At 32.3% G+C, this 18,418-nt stretch overlaps 1 protein-coding gene across 1 annotated transcript; it reads right to left on the bottom strand.

Moving 5' to 3' along the window:
* Positions 1–11,673: 11,673 nt before the first annotated feature.
* Positions 11,674–12,722, bottom strand: LOC110709895. Its single transcript, XM_021888156.1, has 2 exons — positions 12,379–12,722; positions 11,674–12,253 (listed from the first exon to the last, which is right to left on the bottom strand). Exons 1-2 carry the CDS (start codon positions 12,720–12,722, stop codon positions 11,674–11,676), a joined length of 924 nt encoding a protein of 307 aa, XP_021743848.1.
* Between the last annotated feature and the right edge of the window lie 5,696 nt (positions 12,723–18,418).

Here is an 18,418-nt window from a genome sequence, read left to right on the forward strand (position 1 = left end):
TAGTTCTATTATATTTATGTCATGCTAGCATCATGTTTAAGGATGATTTTGATTATTTGTATTATGTTAGTATTAATAATTATTTAGTATCATGTTTAGGATGTGTTGATTTGTTTCCTAATATAATCGAGTTACTTCCAATATTATTATATTATATTTGCTTCTTTAGTTGTTATCACCAATTACATGTTTAATCAAGACTTGCAATTAAAATCATGCCTAATAAGATAAATTGGACAATTGGTTTAGGTTTCTAGTAAACATGTTGCTTGATCAAAGTGATCACAATCATTATATTATGTGTGCATTAAATTTAACCAACTTATATTAATTAGTTTTTGTGCCTCTTGACTTTAATGCAAATCTTATTTTGTTGAATTACCCTTTAAAAAAGTTTTTCAACGATATATCATAAGCCCAATTCCGATTTAAAACGAATGAGATATGAGTTAAACACTAATTAAACTTAGCCCAAAATTGACACCCTTGCACTCAAACATCTATATCTAAAAATCACCATCAATCATCAATTAATCAATCAATAACTATATACTAAAAGACACACCAACAATGATATGTGTCATTTTCTGATGTGTCCTTAGTATTTTTTTTAAAAAAAAAAAAATTAATGGAATTTTTTTAAAAAGAAGTTATTTGTAAAATATAATTACTATATAAATAGCGATGATATATATATATATATATATATATATATATATATATATATATTATATGTATAAATATATATATATATTATATATATTATATATATATATATATTTATATTTATATATAATATAATATATATATATATATATTATATTATATTATATTATATATAAATATATATATATATTTATATATAATATATATATTATATTATATTATATTATATTATATATAAATATATATATTTATATATTTATATATAATATATATATTATATTATATTATATTATATTATATATATATTATTGACATTCAATTAACTAATATGGAAAATTATAATGTTTGTATAATATTATTAAAAATTCTACTATAAGGTTCTGTGTGTCAAACATGCATGATATTAGTTTTTGTTTCAATGATACAATTGAGATAGACAAAAGTTCATGACTAAAAACAAGATACTACAATATATGATTGTAATGCCCTTTTTGATCCACTACTTTATGTGCATAAAACCTATTAAACCTAATTTCTAATTTAAATATCAATTTCTAAATTGAAATGTTGATTTCATTATTTGATATAAGGGTCATCCCAAGCTTTGAAACCCTAATTATAATATTTTGACAAAACGGTTGAAAGGTATTATGTTGCATATTTGAGTTTTAATTAATCATTTCAAACTGTATTTGACTAGTCTGAATTGATATTAGCTTTAAAGGGTGATTCCTTAAGTTTAAATGTCAATTTAGATATTTAACCTATTAAAATTGATACAGGTCATCATAAATGATTCCTTGACTAAAGTGTCAATTTTATATGTATAAAATGATTTTAGAGTTTTTAAGACGTTTTACGTTCAATTGTATCAATATCGATAACTAAAGTGGTATTGGGTGATTCCGTCAACTCGTTTATCGAATTGATATTGTTTATAAACTATTCTTTAATTTTTATTTATAAAACTCATTATAATGTCCTTTTATTAATTAGGTCATTATAAATATTATTGGTTTCGCATCTCGCATATATATATATATATATATATATATATATATATATATATATATATATATATATATATATATATATATATATATATTGTAAAGTATGAACTATATGTATATTATTGTATCGTAATTTAAACTATTGTTTTCATTATTACTATTGTAATTATTATTGAGATATCAATAATATAATATATACATTATCATTTTAAACGTGTTTCATATCACCTTTCGTTACATCCCTTGCCTAGTCTAGTTTCGGGCCAACTAGACTTTGTTTATTAGTCGGGTTTTGCCTTAACACTTTCATGACTAAATAGATTGAGATAGGCTTGTTTATTATTTTCCTTATCCCATTCTTAAGCCTCAACTAATTATTCAATCAAGCCCATTAGTGTAGCTTAACTTAGGGTTTGTATGAGAGCTAATTTAGCCCATTTTCTCCTCACTCTTCACGGTAGCCACAAGGCTTTACTACTGTACATATTCCACCTAAGTAACCCACCATATTCACCTTCATTAAGCCTAATAAAACCTATTAATTTTCTTCCCAAACCCTTTCACTTCCTCTTCTCATTTCACGTACAAAGAAGGCAAAATACATCAGTTTTTCCCCACCTAAAGATGCAACAACTCACTCCTCTTCTCTACATACTTTTCTTGGGATTCAAGGTGGAAATCAAAGCCTAACTTGTTGTTATAATCTCGTAAAAAATTGTGCTCCATCTCTCCTCTAAACCGACTCACAAATGAAGCACGAACAAGACTGTTTGGGTGGGTTTTTATGCGTGTGGTTGTTGTTGTTTGTGTGTGGGGTTGTTGTCCTTTTCTTTGGGTTTTGGTGGCTGTAGACACCCAAATGTGTCTCCCCAAAACCAAACCCAGTGATGAATACCTTTCACTTCATTTGATTATCGAACGAAGTGAAAGTATAAAAAGTCTAGTCATACAGTTGTTTTTATTAAAATATCTCTCTTTCTGTTTTTTTGAAAATATTTCTATTATGCTCTATTTATGAAAATAGCCAGTCCAATTTAGTTTAGTCCATGATAAGGGTGCAATAATAGTGTAGTTGAATTGAGCTGGAAAAGATCTTTCGAAAGATATATTATAAGCCCAATTCCGATGAATAATGAGGAAGTTATGGCCAAAATACTAAATTGAGCCCGAAATGAATTTTATATGCGGCCCAACGATCTAGAGGAAGGCCTATTAATTATTATTCCCAAAGTTGTTAGGATTGACTTTAATCTTTTAGAATAACTAGAAGGTTCTTTTAAATTCTAATAATATTAGGATTGATAATTATATTTTAAAGAGTTTTATTTGGAATAAAATACATGTTTTATGATAAACCCGGTTTTAATTGATAAACGTGGAATTTATTGCTTAATCGTATTAAGAAGAGGATTCTGCGTACAAAGCGCGTTTTATTTCTGACTCAGCGCAAGGCGACAACAATAAGCCTGTCGCCTGGCACTGGTGTCTGTCGTCTGGCGCTGGCTCCTGTCGTTCGCGACATGAGGTTTTTTATTCCGAATGGAACTCGATTTTTCTACAAATAGGGTACTAGACCCCTAGTTTTTATTCATTCATCAATCATCATCCAATCTCTATTCTCTCTCTCTAAAAGCCAGAAGCTTATTCTCTCTATATTTTTTTTCTAAACCTTTCCCTTTTACAAAATTCCGCATACATTAGTTCTAGACACACCTAACCAAGTTCGAAGTTGCCTTCACCTTAGACGTGAAAAGTTGATAATTTTTTAGGGTTTGGTCCCAAATCTCTATTTCAATTATTTAATTTAATTGTTTGATTTAATATTTTTCCTTGAAGTTACTAACGTGTGTATTATGTTATTAGAAAGAGATACGAGGTATCCAAGTAAGTAATTTAATTACTTTGTTATTATTTTAATATAGATATCATGCTTTGATTATTTTGATTCCTAGTATCATGTTAGGATGTTTTATTGCTTCCTAGTATCATGTTTAGGGTAATAACTAAGATTTCTAATATCATGTATGTTTCTATGGGATGCTTCATATTCTTTCTAATATCATGTTACGGATAAAGATTTGATCTTTATTATTTAGTGACATGCTAGGATTTGTTATTAATCTTGTTAGTATCATGCCTAGGATCTTGCTAATATTATTATGGAAAAATTGAAAAGAATAATCCCACTTTTGTTCAACCTACTCAAAACAAGCCAACCTTTGCATATTCTGGGAACGGGCCAACCTTTACCCCCTATTTTCTCAAAACATGCCTTTGACATGTTTTATAATTTGGTAACTGGTTTTAGAAGGTGACTTGCCACGTGTCAGCTTCTAATTGGTTATTAGCTTAAAAAAAACAAATAATTTTTTTTTTTTTAAAAAAAAAACACCTCCTTCCTCCTGACCCAGCCCCCACCACCACCATAGCTACCCTTTTTCCCGCCGACCCATCACCAGCAACCAACAAAACCGCACAACCATTGAGCCTTGACTAACTGACCACAACCAGCACCTTACATTGACCACCGCTTCCAACAGCCGCCCATCACCACGCAACCTCCTTCCTCTCACAACAACAAGCCACCAACCCACCACCAGCAATTAACAAACCCATTCGATTTGATAGATAATCCCACCGGACTGAAACTAGCCCTTATTCACTCCTAACGACCACCGTCATCTTCCCCAAACCAACCCCTTCCCCTGTTTACCCCCTTCTCTGCCGGAGTAACTCATCCACCTTACCCCACGAACTGAAACCACCCTCGCCCCTTCGTCACCGTACAAAACCCACTTCGAAGCAAGCAATTTTGTTTTTGATTACTTTGGAAATCAAATTGAGTATTTCTTTAAACTCTTAGGCACCTTCAACTTCAATTACTGTTTTACAGTCTAATTTTGGGGTTGGGTTCGGTAGGGTGGAGATCTGGTACACGTGGTGGATTTCAGGGCAGAATGGGCTTCAATTAAGGGGGTTGTAGATTGTGATGGTGGTCACTGGTCAGTGGTGGGGCTGTGGTGGGCATGGGAGTCAGTTTGGTTCAGCAATGGAGGTGGTAGGTGGTGATGTGGTAGTAATGGTGAAAGGTGCGGGTGATTATGCTGGTGAAGATGATCAAAGAAAAAAAATTTAAAAAATAAATAAATAACCTTCTCATCAGGTAACTTGTAAAAGAGACCGTTTAAAGAAAATAAGGGGTAAAGGTGAGCTTGTTCCCAGATTTTGCAAAGGTCGGCTCGTTTTGAGCAGATTGAGCAAAGGTGGGATTATTATTTTCAATTTTTCCTATTATTATTATGCTTTGATAAGATTGAGATTATTAAGATGATGATTGTTGTTATTATGTTTCTTGATATATATTATTATTGTTATTGCTTGATCACGCCTTTGTACTTGTATGTTAAAGGGAATTTGTACTTGTAATCACACTTAATAAGATAGTTAATAATCTTATTTAGGCTAATATGATTATAATTCAAGTGATCGCTAATGATAGATTTGTTTGTGCATTAATATTCAACCAACATAGATTAAACAGGTTTAGGCTTAATCTAATGATTGTATGTTAGTCAGAAAGCGCACATGAATACGAGAAGAATAAAGTTGACAAGGCTAAGTCGTATCACCTAATCAAAAGTAATTCCTAAATCCTCTAACTAATGTAGATAGGGAAGTAGGGTCGAATCCACAGAGAAACGAGTCCTTCTATTCCTAATTAATTAATATAATCTAGATTATAAAGTAACCAAAATATTATTATCGAAGAAAACTAAACTACGAAGATTAAGAATAAGGAGAAAACAATATATAAAAGGTCTATGGTATAGGTTCACCAATAAATAATAATCCAGGGTAAAACATAATAATCAATTATCAATGCATAAATTAATCAGATTATAAAGGGCTTTCGCTATGTATTACAATCACACAATTAATTTACCGGTATTAAATCTCATCTCACGAATCTCGACTTAACCATTTATAAATTAACCTGCCTATTGAAACTAAACCTAAACATCAATTCTCATCTTTCGAATCTTGAATCAATATTGTCAAACTCATGCATAAAAGATCTGCGCAAATCTAGTCACAGAGCATTAAATCAATCAATAGGAAATTAATCTAGTATTGACAATTAACAACAATAAATTACCCCTTCATATTATTTATGGATCCCCACAAACCCTAGAAATAGAACTACTCACACATAATAAAAACTAAACTAATCAAAGCAATAAAACAAGACATGATCAAAGGAATAAAATAAATAACTAAGATTAAGAGAAGAGAAATCGTTACAAAAGAAATCTGGAATTAAGAATAGAGTTAAGAACAAAGTATATGAGAGAGAAACTAATCTAAAAGCTAAGTAGAGAGAGAAAATCTAAGAAAGAATTTAGAAAGAGTAAAAAGAAGATCCTAAACTCGTTTTACGGAAAAGTATTTATACAAAGTAAGAATCCTAAACTAAAACAAACTTAAACGACGCTAATCGTCTCCTAACAATAACACGCGCCCGACCGGGCGTGACTTTTTTCCTCTCAAGTATGAATCTCACGCCCGGCCGGGCGCGAGTTTGGGCGCCAGCCTTTGCTTCCCTCGCCCGGATGGGCGCGCCTCCGGGCGCCAGCCTCTTTGGCCGAGCGGCTCTCTTGGGCCACTATTTGGACTTCAATTCTTCGGGCCAATTTGGATTTCCTCTTCGGGTCTTGAATACTTGGTCCAAATGCCCCGGTATCACATATACCGAGCCCTTAATCACCAGTTCGATGGCTCTAACTGGCCCTGGGCTATAAAATTGGTCGTGCTTTTCCAATGCTCGTAATTGCTCCATAATATCTCGGGAAAATGCTCCAAAATTGCAAATCCCTGCAAAAGTCAACCAAATCTACGAAAACACTAGAAAACACCAATTAGTCTCTAAAGAGCAAAAAACACTACTAATTATGACCAAGGGACGGGGGTAAAATACTATATAAAATAGACACATCAAACTCCCCCAAGCCAAACCTTTGCTTATCCCTAAGCAAAGATCTCATCAATGAATAAATAAATATGCTTCACCCCCAAAAGTAAAAATCAAGCACAAACAATTCAGGGTAAATCAAATAAACATGCTTCAAAATCAACCAATCAAATCCATCTAATTGCCCTTCTTCCCTAACAATTGTCAAATAGAGCAAACCACAAGAGCATATAGAATTCAAGACTAGTGCTCACACACTCAACTCTCATTTATGTGGCGAGTAAAAGATGTATTCGATCGCTCTCCAACCAACCCCTTTATGTGAACAATGCCCTCCCAACTCACACTCTCGTGTGTATAAAAAGATGTACGCTCAACCTACTAGTCAACTCGAAATATGTCAAATCATAACTTGCATTGATAAACAACAATTTCACATTCATACAACTCTTATGCACAAAGGTCGGAAGGTCTTTAAAGCTTGTAATGTAAGGCTAGGGTGAAGGGTAGGAATCATTTGGGAACAAGTGAGAGAAAAGCTATGCTTAAGGGAGCCATATCCTAATAAAACCCATGATCAAAATAAATAATGATCAACATCTCCTACATAACTCAACTCTAACAAAAACCCACCAAATACAACTCCAAACAACATAAACAATCCCAACTCTTACAATTTCACTCATAAAATATAATAATAAAGAAATGGAGTGAATAAACAAACTTTATTTTCCAAATTTAATTTTTTTTCCATAGAAGCTCAAAATTTTTCTTCCTTTTAATCAACCTCCAACTAGAACATTTGAACATTGAACATTTTTTTTTCTTTTTGCTTTTTTTTTTCTATTGAAGTTCACTCATTTTCTTTTCTTATTTTTTTCTTTATTCTTGATCTTCTCATTTTATTTTCATAACATCATCCTTTATTTTTTTTTCAAGAAGATAGATATAACTTTCAAACTCATCAAAAATAAATATGATAAAAAACAAAATAACTTCTCAAAACCCACCCAAATTGTGCAAATAATAAGCACACTACAAACTCCCTCACCTCACTCACTATTAGCTCCCCCAAGCCAAGCTTGGGACTAGTAAACAATGGGGCAAAATAGGCTTGTAATGTGACTAATAAACAACAAAAAGTCAAGGCAACAACATGGGTAGCAAGAAGGGAACAAATGTATCTACAATCATCTGGAGGCTATCTAAAAGAATGAACGCCTTCGTCCTCCTCAATGTGCATAATAATGAGTCATATAAATATTACTTATAGTTGCAAATCAATACTCAAATTCATTGACATACCAGGAACTAACACACAATCCTAACCAAATCAACTAGTCAAGCACTATATTCACAAATAGTTGGGCAAAATTGACGCATGTTAAGGTTTCAAGACAATTAAACATCAAATCATGATCAACAAATCCACAATATTTATCATAAATAACCAAGAATCAAAACAATTTTCTCAAGTAAGGGGCACAGGGAAACATGATTTATAATTCATTGGAACGTATTTTTGGATTTTTTTTTTCAATTTTTTTTTATTTTTCATATATAAGAAAGCAATAAAACTAACCAAGAAAGCAATAAATATAAACTAAGAAAACACACCAAAAATAAAAGAAAAGAGGAAAAGAAAGATACCAAATCCAAAATCTCCCCCAAGCCAGAATCAGACAATGTCCTCATTGGTTCGGGAACTAGCCCAACATAGCTAGTCCTCATCATCCTCATCCATGGAGCCGAAACCTCCACCTCCACTGCATCCTTGTGGAATAATAAATAAAATAAATAACAACCTTGTGGAATAATAAATAAATTCATTCCACTTAAACCATTCAATTCCAATCCTTTAATAATCCAAATGTGGTTAACAAACCAATCCAATAAAATTATGCTTGTATCAACATTCCATACAAACAATTAATCTAATGTAATTCAACATGTTTGCATCCATAATTCCATACAAACATAATCAATTCACCAAAACATGTCTCATAAACATAAGCACATGAATTAATTAAATGTATAACCAAACAATTTTCATTTAAGTGTTCTCTAATCATGAAACTAAGTTCTTTTCTTTGGTACCTAAACATGATACCACTTACAACGAAGTAGACATGTACGTACCTCGTGTAAACAATCCTTTGTGCCACTTTTAATCACTTAAAAGTCTCCTAAGAAATAATCACTTCCTAGAAAACAAGCAACAACAATAAATTAATACTTAACCAAATTTCCAGCATTATAAATTAGATTAAAAGTTCTTAAAACTTCCTTAAAAACATGTTTTTATGCTTAATTAATCAATAGAAATACAATAGGAACAAAAGCCCCAAATTAATTGATCATAAGAACCCTAAAATCCCAATTTCAATAAATTGAAACCCTAGGTTTTATAATCACAAAATCTGAAAATTTATAACATAATTAAAATATGAAATTATAAGTTTAAGCTATCAAAAACATGAATTTGATACTAAAAATATAAACTTTATATTATAAAATCAAAACCCAAAACTAATTTAACAAACATTGAACAAAAAAAAAAAGAAAACAAAGGGAAGAGAGAGAAGAGAGAGCAAGCAGCCACGTGGGCCACGCTGCTGGTGGTGCGCCGGCGGTCAGGGGGCGGCGCCGGTGACCGGCGGTGGTGTGGCAGTCGGTGGGGGGCAGCAAGGTGAGTGAAAACTCACGTAAGAAAGAAAGGAAAAGAAAAAAAATAGAAAAAAAAAGAAAGAAAAAGGAAAAAGAAAAATAAAAGAAAGGAAAGAAAAAAAATAAAAGGGAAAAGAAAATACTAACCTTTTTGTGTGGGGAAATATTTGGGGATGTATGGAGTATTTATAGGAGAGAGATTTGTAGGGTAAATATGAATATTGGGCCTCATAAAATTAATGGGCTAATTAAGTAAGTAAAGTGAGGTTGACTTTGATTGTTTGGACATGACACTACAAGAAAAATGTCTTTTAGTAGCGTTTATTTCGTAGCGATTGTACATTCTCTACATTATGCAAGTATGTTTGTGAAATAATTAAGGAAGTCGTATCATTTTACAATCGCCATGGTTTTTCCATATAAAATCGATACGAAAAACATAATAATACATATCCACACTATTTTTACACATTTATATAATTTTGAGAAATCGTATCATTTACAATCGCCACTAAATCCTAAAAATCGATACGTAAAGCCTTTTCAACACTAGATATATAAATATTGTTTGACAAAAAATACATAAAATATGTAATAGCTTATTGGTGAAACATTTAACATAAGAGTTTGAGGTTGCATGTTCGAATCCTGTAAAGATCGTACGCATGTATTTTTTTTTTTGGAAAAAAATGAGTTATACATTTATAGCCATTGTAATCGCTACAATAATCACCACGATTGGATGTAGTTTTTCGTATCGATTATTGAGGCCAACCCCAGCGATATTGAAAACCACTACTAAAGGCTAAAGCAACGGGGGATATTGTATCGAATGACCATTCGTTGGGAAAACTTTTTGTTGCAATTACAATCGATACTAAAGGTTAAAATAATCGCTACGAAAAGGTTATTTTCTTGTAGTGTGAATTATAGAATGATGGTATGTAAAAAAAATTTGTACCAAAATAATTTTCGACCCAAATTAAAAATTGAAACTTTTGAAATTAAATTCCGAAAAAATACAAATATATATTATAAATGAAATAAAATTCCATTTATAATTTATTTTAAAAATATGGGGGATTACAATCTACCCCTCTTAAAAGAAGTTTCGTCCTGAAACTTAGCACAAACCCCCTTAAATTGCAAAACTTTTGCATAAAGCCTTTTCAAAATTATCAAAATTATGTTGCTGGAATTCCAATTGTGTCATAATATTGACACTAATATCTTATCACCATCTCAATTTACGCACTTCACTAGATATGTAGACAATAAATTAGCTATGAAAAGCATGAAAACACCATAAAATAACATAAAATAGGGCAAAAAAAGCGAAATTATATGCATTCTACCCCCCTTAAAGAACAATAGTTACGCCCTCGTAACTCACCTCATTAAATAACTCACGATATCTCTTTCTCATATGATCCGCGGCCTCCCAAAGGGCTCATGTTTTTCCTCAAAATTCGAGTATACCAAAATATCATCAATAAAAACAACTACAAACTTACTCATGGAATACTCGATTCATCAAGTCTATAAAGATTGCAGATGCGTTGGTCAACCTAAAAGACATAACTGATAACTCATAGTGCCCATACCTAATCCTTAAAGAAGTCTTAGGAAAGTCCTTATTAGCAACTCTTAGTTGATGGTACCCCAAACGTAAATCAATCTTGGAGAACACACTAGCTCCCTTCAATTGATCAAACAAATCATCGATCATGGGTAGTGGGTTCTTATTCTTTATTGCCGTAATATTTTAACTCCCTATATTCAATGCACAATCTCATGCTCCCATCGTTCTTCTTCATAAAATACATCCAAAAACTCATTCACAATTGGCACATTTTCCACATTCACCTTACTACTCATTGGTTACAAGTTACACAACAAAAGAACAAAGGATACCCCTTACTTACAAGTTTCGACAACTTCATTGCAGAATCAATCTCAATACCTTTTGGTTTCCTAAAACGTCTGTAAGACACTTTCTCTCCCGAAGGACTCCTTAAATAAACCTTCTGTATCTCATAATCAATCTTAGCTTTATAAGTGGTCAACCAATCTATTCTCAAAATGACATCAAGGTCACCCAACTCAAATTCTATAAGATCAAATGGAAAATCAGTCTCTCTAATCCTCAATGGTTATCCCTTATGTATCTTGGTGCACCTCACAACTTCACCAGTAGGCAAACTAATAGGCAAGTCAATCGGATTCTGTTTAACTAGTCCTTATTATTTCACAACAGAACTATAAATAAAAGAATAGTTGGCTCCAAAAATCAAATAAAGCTTTAATAGAAATAGAATGAATAGAAAAGTTACCAGTGACAACATCATAAGACCTTTCAGCTTACTTCTTGTTCATCACAGACAAACGACCTGTAGTGACATTCTTTCCTTGATTCCTGGAGTTGTTGTTGCCAACATTTCTGTTCTTTCCATTCCCATTATAACCATTCGAATTCTCTCCTTGATTCCTTGTTGGAGTAAACTTGTTCCCATTCCCTTGTTGCTTCAGTTTTAAGAAACATTCAAACTCCCTATGGCCCTTCTTGTTACAGAACCTACACACAACCAAGTTCCCATCACAATCTTTTCCAGGATGATCCTTGCCACATCTCTTGCAGTTGTAATGCCTTTCAGCTTGGCCATTAGGTCTAGAAGATCCTCCATTGTTTTGAACATTCCTATTCTGGAAATTCTCGTTCCTTGGCTTCTTAAAGTTACCTTGGTCACTCAAATTCCCAAAATCCTTACGCTTTTCTCCAACACTCCCACTCTTAGGTGCATTCCTGACATTCAAGATATACAGGTGCGCTGCTCTCCCATACACCTTATCAAGAGTCTTAAAAGTCTTTCCAGCCAAGTCCTTTTGTAACTGCTTAGTCAAACCTTGATCAAATCTTTGAGCTTTCAACTCCTCAGTGGCACTACTTCAGGAGAAAACCTCGACAAGTTCATAAACTTGTTATAGTACTCAGTAATCGACATATTGTTCATTTTCAGATTGATAAACTCTTAAGCCTTTTGTTTCCTTAAGAATGGTGGATAGAACTTTTCCCTAAGTTTGGTTTTGAAAGTCTCCCAACCAAAATTAGCCTCAGCACGAAGCACGTTTCCATTATCCCTCCACCAAACATCTGCCTCTTCCTTCAAATACATGGCAGCTTGATCCATTCTCATATTCACAGGACAATTCAAAGCAGTAAAGATCTTATCGAACTCCCTAATCCAATTCTCCAGAAAAGTTAGGTCTACACCTCCCTCAAAGTATGGTGGTTTGACTTGTGCAAGCTTCTTAAACATCTCACCAGAATGATCGGGATTATCATTACGGTTTTGGTTCAAGTTCTCAGCTAGTAGCCTAATAGCATCAGCTAGAGCATCGTTGTTAGCCATCCTCCTTCTCTGCTTAGAAATGTAACACACTTTCAGGCCGACATCTACATGAAAGAACTCACTTGCTCAATAAATCACATTCATAAGCATCAAATATATATATATATATATATATATATATATATATATATATATATATATATATATATATATATATATATATATATATATATATATATATATAAAAGTGGACACGGCCACACAATCGCCCCTAATAAATCACTTTTAAAGGAAATGATTATTTAATTTTAATCATTCCTACGCACACGAAAATTAAATAAAATAATTCCCTTGATTATATCCCTTCCAAAATCCAAACATTAAGAAAATAATATAATTAAATAAACACATTATAATAATCACATAATTACATGCTTCACGTAAGGTTAATTTACACATATCATATAGCACAAATCATCTCATATAGTTCCATATTACGTGCTTTAAACCTTAAACATGATACTAGGTGATCACTCAAGTTTGCAACATTAGATAAAACATACACAATTAAATAACTTGTATAATCACTTCATACAATAATAAAAAGACAAAAGAATTAATTACAATGCATATAGAAAGAAATAATCTATCCTATACGCCCTTTCTAAAGCTACCCAAGTCTCACCGATAAAATGAAACAAGCAAGGAAGTTGAGAAAATAAAATTAATTAATTAATTTTATTTCAAAATAAATAAATAATTCGAAAATTAGATAAAATAAACATTTTTTTTATAAATGCTGAATCAAATAATTAAAAAAAAAATAGATTAAACATTAAATAAGTAGATAAAACGAAACTCATTAGATTTAAAATGTTAGGCGCCTAAAAACTTTAAAATTGGCTTTAGTGGTAATTAAATCTAACCTAAGCTCCCAGATACCACTTTCTAACACCCCAATAATTCTCCCATTTCCAAACCACTTACTTTAAATAAAAATAGAGGAGAACCATTGGCATGTTACCGCCACGTGTTAAAACGTTAAGGCTTTATCAAAGTATTGCAGCGGAAATCCAACTTACATCTTAAAATAATATAATTTAGAAAACAAATAAGTCAAAGCTTACAAATTGGAACCATAAAGGCCCTTATTAAAACCAAACCAATATTCCAAAATTCAAAAACATAATTAAAATAATAAAACATAAATAAGTTCAACACAAAGAACGAATACTCTCAATCACACCAATCCCTTGACAATGCGTATGTCAAATCCCCGAACTTCACATCATCAAGCTAACCTGTGCAATACTGATCCCCAATAATACAAGTGTAATAATTGGATCATCACAGGGTCATTAAAAGGCGAAGGCCATGACCAAAAGAAACACACAAAAGCACGCAATCAGCAAAGCTGAGTACATAAAAGTTACAACGCACAAAACCTGACATGCTCAACTAGTTAAAGTAAATAAACATACAACTTGAATTCATTAATCAAGACTCCACACTTCAACAATTCAACTGACTCAACATACTTTCTAACCAATTCTAAACACTCGACTTTTATATTTAATATAATTAATTTAGTTTGGAGTAAGCAATAGACGAGGTTGTCCAATCCACCAAATCATTTTGGTCCCAAATGACCATTTAAAATAAAAGTTTAGCGCGATGCAAGAATGGGCGCGACTCCATTCTCACAAAGTTAGTCTAGGATCCCATCTAACTTTCATTATAAAATAAAAGTGTAAATACCAAAAGAAAAGAGGACATGTTGATCAAACAAGCCTCGAAAAGCCACGGGCTACCACCGTGTACCCCAACCCATAATTGTCAATACTCTAGAAGTGCACGCTTTCTAGAGTTTTATTGCTCATCCATGTTTCACTTTACGTGATTACAATTTTAATTAATAGCCGACTCAATCAAATAGACCATATATAAAAATCATATATCAATTTACTTTTAATCTTATTTAGGACAATGGTGATCACATCCCAAATTGGCCTTTAATTTCATTAAACTTCCAAATTATCCAAATTGTTGAACATAGTCAACCCACCTAGCCATTTCGGATTAATCCACTTTTACTCAACATACTAACAAGTCATGCTTGATTAATAAATAAAATAAATAAAAACCTTGTGGAATAATAAATAAATTCATTCCACTTAAACCATTCAATTCCAATCCTTTAATAATCCAAATGTGGTTAACAAACCAATCCAATAAAATTATGCTTGTATCAACATTCCATACAAACAATTAATCTAATGTAATTCAACATGTTTGCATCCATAATTCCATACAAACATAATCAATTCACCAAAACATGTCTCATAAACATAAGCACATGAATTAATTAAATGTATAACCAAACAATTTTCATTTAAGTGTTCTCTAATCATGAAACTAAGTTCTTTTCTTTGGTACCTAAACATGATACCACTTACAACGAAGTAGACATGTACGTACCTCGTGTAAACAATCCTTTGTGCCACTTTTAATCACTTAAAAGTCTCCTAAGAAATAATCACTTCCTAGAAAACAAGCAACAACAATAAATTAATACTTAACCAAATTTCCAGCATTATAAATTAGATTAAAAGTTCTTAAAACTTCCTTAAAAACATGTTTTTATGCTTAATTAATCAATAGAAATACAATAGGAACAAAAGCCCCAAATTAATTGATCATAAGAACCCTAAAATCCCAATTTCAATAAATTGAAACCCTAGGTTTTATAATCACAAAATCTGAAAATTTATAACATAATTAAAATATGAAATTATAAGTTTAAGCTATCAAAAACATGAATTTGATACTAAAAATATAAACTTTATATTATAAAATCAAAACCCAAAACTAATTTAACAAACATTGAACAAAAAAAAAAAGAAAACAAAGGGAAGAGAGAGCAAGCAGCCACGTGGGCCACGCTGCTGGTGGTGCGCCGGCGGTCAGGGGGCGGCGCCGGTGACCGGCGGTGGTGTGGCAGTCGGTGGGGGCAGCAAGGTGAGTGAAAACTCACGTAAGAAAGAAAGGAAAAGAAAAAAAAAAAGGAATAGAAAAGAAAGAAAAAGGAAAAAGAAAAATAAAAGAAAGGAAAGAAGAAAAAAATAAAAGGAAAAATAAAATACTAACCTTTTTGTGTGGGGAAAAATTTAGGGATGTATAGTGTATTTATAGGAGAGAGATTTGTAGGGTAAATATGAATATTGGGCCTCATAAAATTAATGGGCTACTTAAGAAAGTAAAGTGAGGTTGACTTTGATTGTTTGGACATGAATTATAGAACGATGGTATGTAAAAAAAATTTGTACCAAAATAATTTTCGACCCAAATTAAAAATTGAAACTTTTGAAATTAAATTCCGGAAAAATACAAATATATATTATAAATGAAATAAAATTCCATTTATAAATTATTTTGAAAATACGGGGGATTTCAGTGTGAGAATGCTCGATACGGCCTAAAGCCTGACCTATACTCTGAAGGTCCCAAACTGGGTCAGAGTCAACATGGGGGAACGAGTGAGACATGCCAAGTGCAGAAAATGCTACCTCGGGCTCAGGTTAGGGTGGCGGAACTGGTGGTGTTACTGATGGTGCTTGCCCCCTAGCGTTGGCAACCAAAAGGTCGTATGTGTAAGATGCTTGCCCGTGGGGAAAGGCGGTCAAGTCAGGACTAGGTAGGGAAAAGATGGGCAAAGGCTGCTCAGTCCCAGTCCTAATACACCAGTGGGGTATTTGCTCACTGTCCAGTCGTACCCACATGTAGGGAATATTTCAAGCGTCAATCCCCTAGCTTGAACCCCACTGTGATCATACACTAAAGTACGGTGGCGTCCAAAAGGGAAAGAAGATAGAGCAAAAGAGTCGCCAACAAGTTTAGGAACTTGTAAACCGTTCACCAGGTGAAGGTTACACCCCTTAACGATCCAAGAGATCGTCAACTCCATAAGGTCTTGAACCAAATAGGGTTCGGGGATGAAGGTACAAATCCAACCTAAAAGAGATTAAACCTGCCCTAATAATAGGCCTCTACTTTATTCAGATCGTTTTCATGTGCGCTTTTTGACTAACATGCAATCAATAGAATTACCCTAAACCTGTTTAATCTATGTTGGTTGAATATTAATGCACAAATAAACTATTATTGGCGATCACTTGAATTATAATCAAATTAACCCTTAACAAGATTATTAATTATCTTATTAAGCGTGATTACAAGTACAAATTCCCTTTAATCATGCATATAGGCGTGATCAAGCAATAAAAATAAATATAATGTATCAAGCAACATAATAATAATCATAATAATAATAATAATAATTATAATCATAATTGAAATAACAATCATAATAATTAAATTAATCATGATAAAGCATAAAAATAGTAAGATCCTAGGCATGATACTAACAAGATTAATAACAAACCCTAGCATGTCACTAAGCATTAAAAATCAAATCTTTAACCCTAACATGATACTAACAATCATAATAATTAGGAAGAACATAGAAGGCATCGTAACGATCATATTTAACATTAAATCTACCCTAGACATGATACTAAGAATATCATAATAACAACCTAAACATGATCTCTACATCATAATATCAATAAAAATCATTAAAGTACTTACTTTGATGCCTCGTACATTTTCTAATAACAAAATACACACGTTAGTAACTTCAAGGAAATAATAATAAAAACAATTAAATTAAATAATTGAAAGAGAGATTTGGGACCAAACCCTCAGAAATTAAACCTTTCACGTCTAGGACGAAGGCAACTTCAAATATGGCTAGATGTTTCTAGATCTAATGAATGCGAAATTTTGTATTTGAGAGAAGCTAGTTTAGAAATGAGAGAAAAAGAGTAATCAAGAAAATCTTGATGAGAGTTGGTAGATTGATTATTGAAGAGAATGACAGAGAATTGATGATTGTTGATTGGTTATTGTAGGCGTCGCTCGAAGTGCGCCTATGTTAAAGCATGTGTGAATATGCTTGGCACTCATAGGAAGTGGGAATTGACATATACAATTAGGGACAAGGAAAGTAGGGAGCCGCCAACAAGTTTTAAAGGAACTTGTAAACTGTTCACGGATCATTTAAGGCAACCACGATAAGGGACAACGATAGGAAACAACGATTGACCCGTGAAGGTTACACCCCATTCATAATCCATGAGATTACTAACTCCATATGGTTCAGAACCACGAAAAAAGGATCGGGGATTATGGTACGAAGTGAGTCATGGAGTCACATTCGCCCGTATTGGCCTCTACTCGATTCTTATAATGAAAAGTGATTCCTGAGATCTCAAAGGCATACAAACAAAGATTCAATTTGCTCCAAACTATTATTACGCTATATTGGTTGAATATTAATGCAACATATAATTCTAAAATATTTGTGATCACTTTAATTAACAACAAGATTCAAAAGGAACTTAAACCGGTTGTCCAAATTATCTTATTAGGCGTGATTTTCAATTACGTATTCCCTTTAAACATGCAATATGGTGATCATAGTAATAAAAATAGAATAAGCATTAATATTGGCAGCAATTTAACAATAATAGCGTTAGTCAAATCAAATATAAAATAACCTTATCATGATACTAGCAATAAGAATAAAAATAAGAGTAATTAAATTAATTAATTACTCACATTTCGCGCGTTCCTTTAAATTGCTACATCATGAATAAACTGTTAGTAACTTCAATAAAAATATAAAGCAAATTGAA

Source organism: Chenopodium quinoa, unplaced genomic scaffold (assembly GCF_001683475.1).
Source record: "Chenopodium quinoa cultivar QQ74 unplaced genomic scaffold, ASM168347v1, whole genome shotgun sequence".
In the NCBI taxonomy this organism is placed as follows: domain Eukaryota; kingdom Viridiplantae; phylum Streptophyta; class Magnoliopsida; order Caryophyllales; family Amaranthaceae; genus Chenopodium; species Chenopodium quinoa.

Excerpts from the sequence above, each read along its gene's own strand:
- LOC110709895 (XM_021888156.1), bottom strand. The coding sequence starts at position 12,722 with ATGGCTAACAACGATGCTCTAGCTGATGCTATTAGGCTACTAGCTGAG. Across the intron at positions 12,254-12,378 it reads AAAACCAAACTTAGGGAAAA|TGCCACTGAGGAGTTGAAAG; the intron begins GTTCTATCCACC and ends CTCCTGAAGTAG.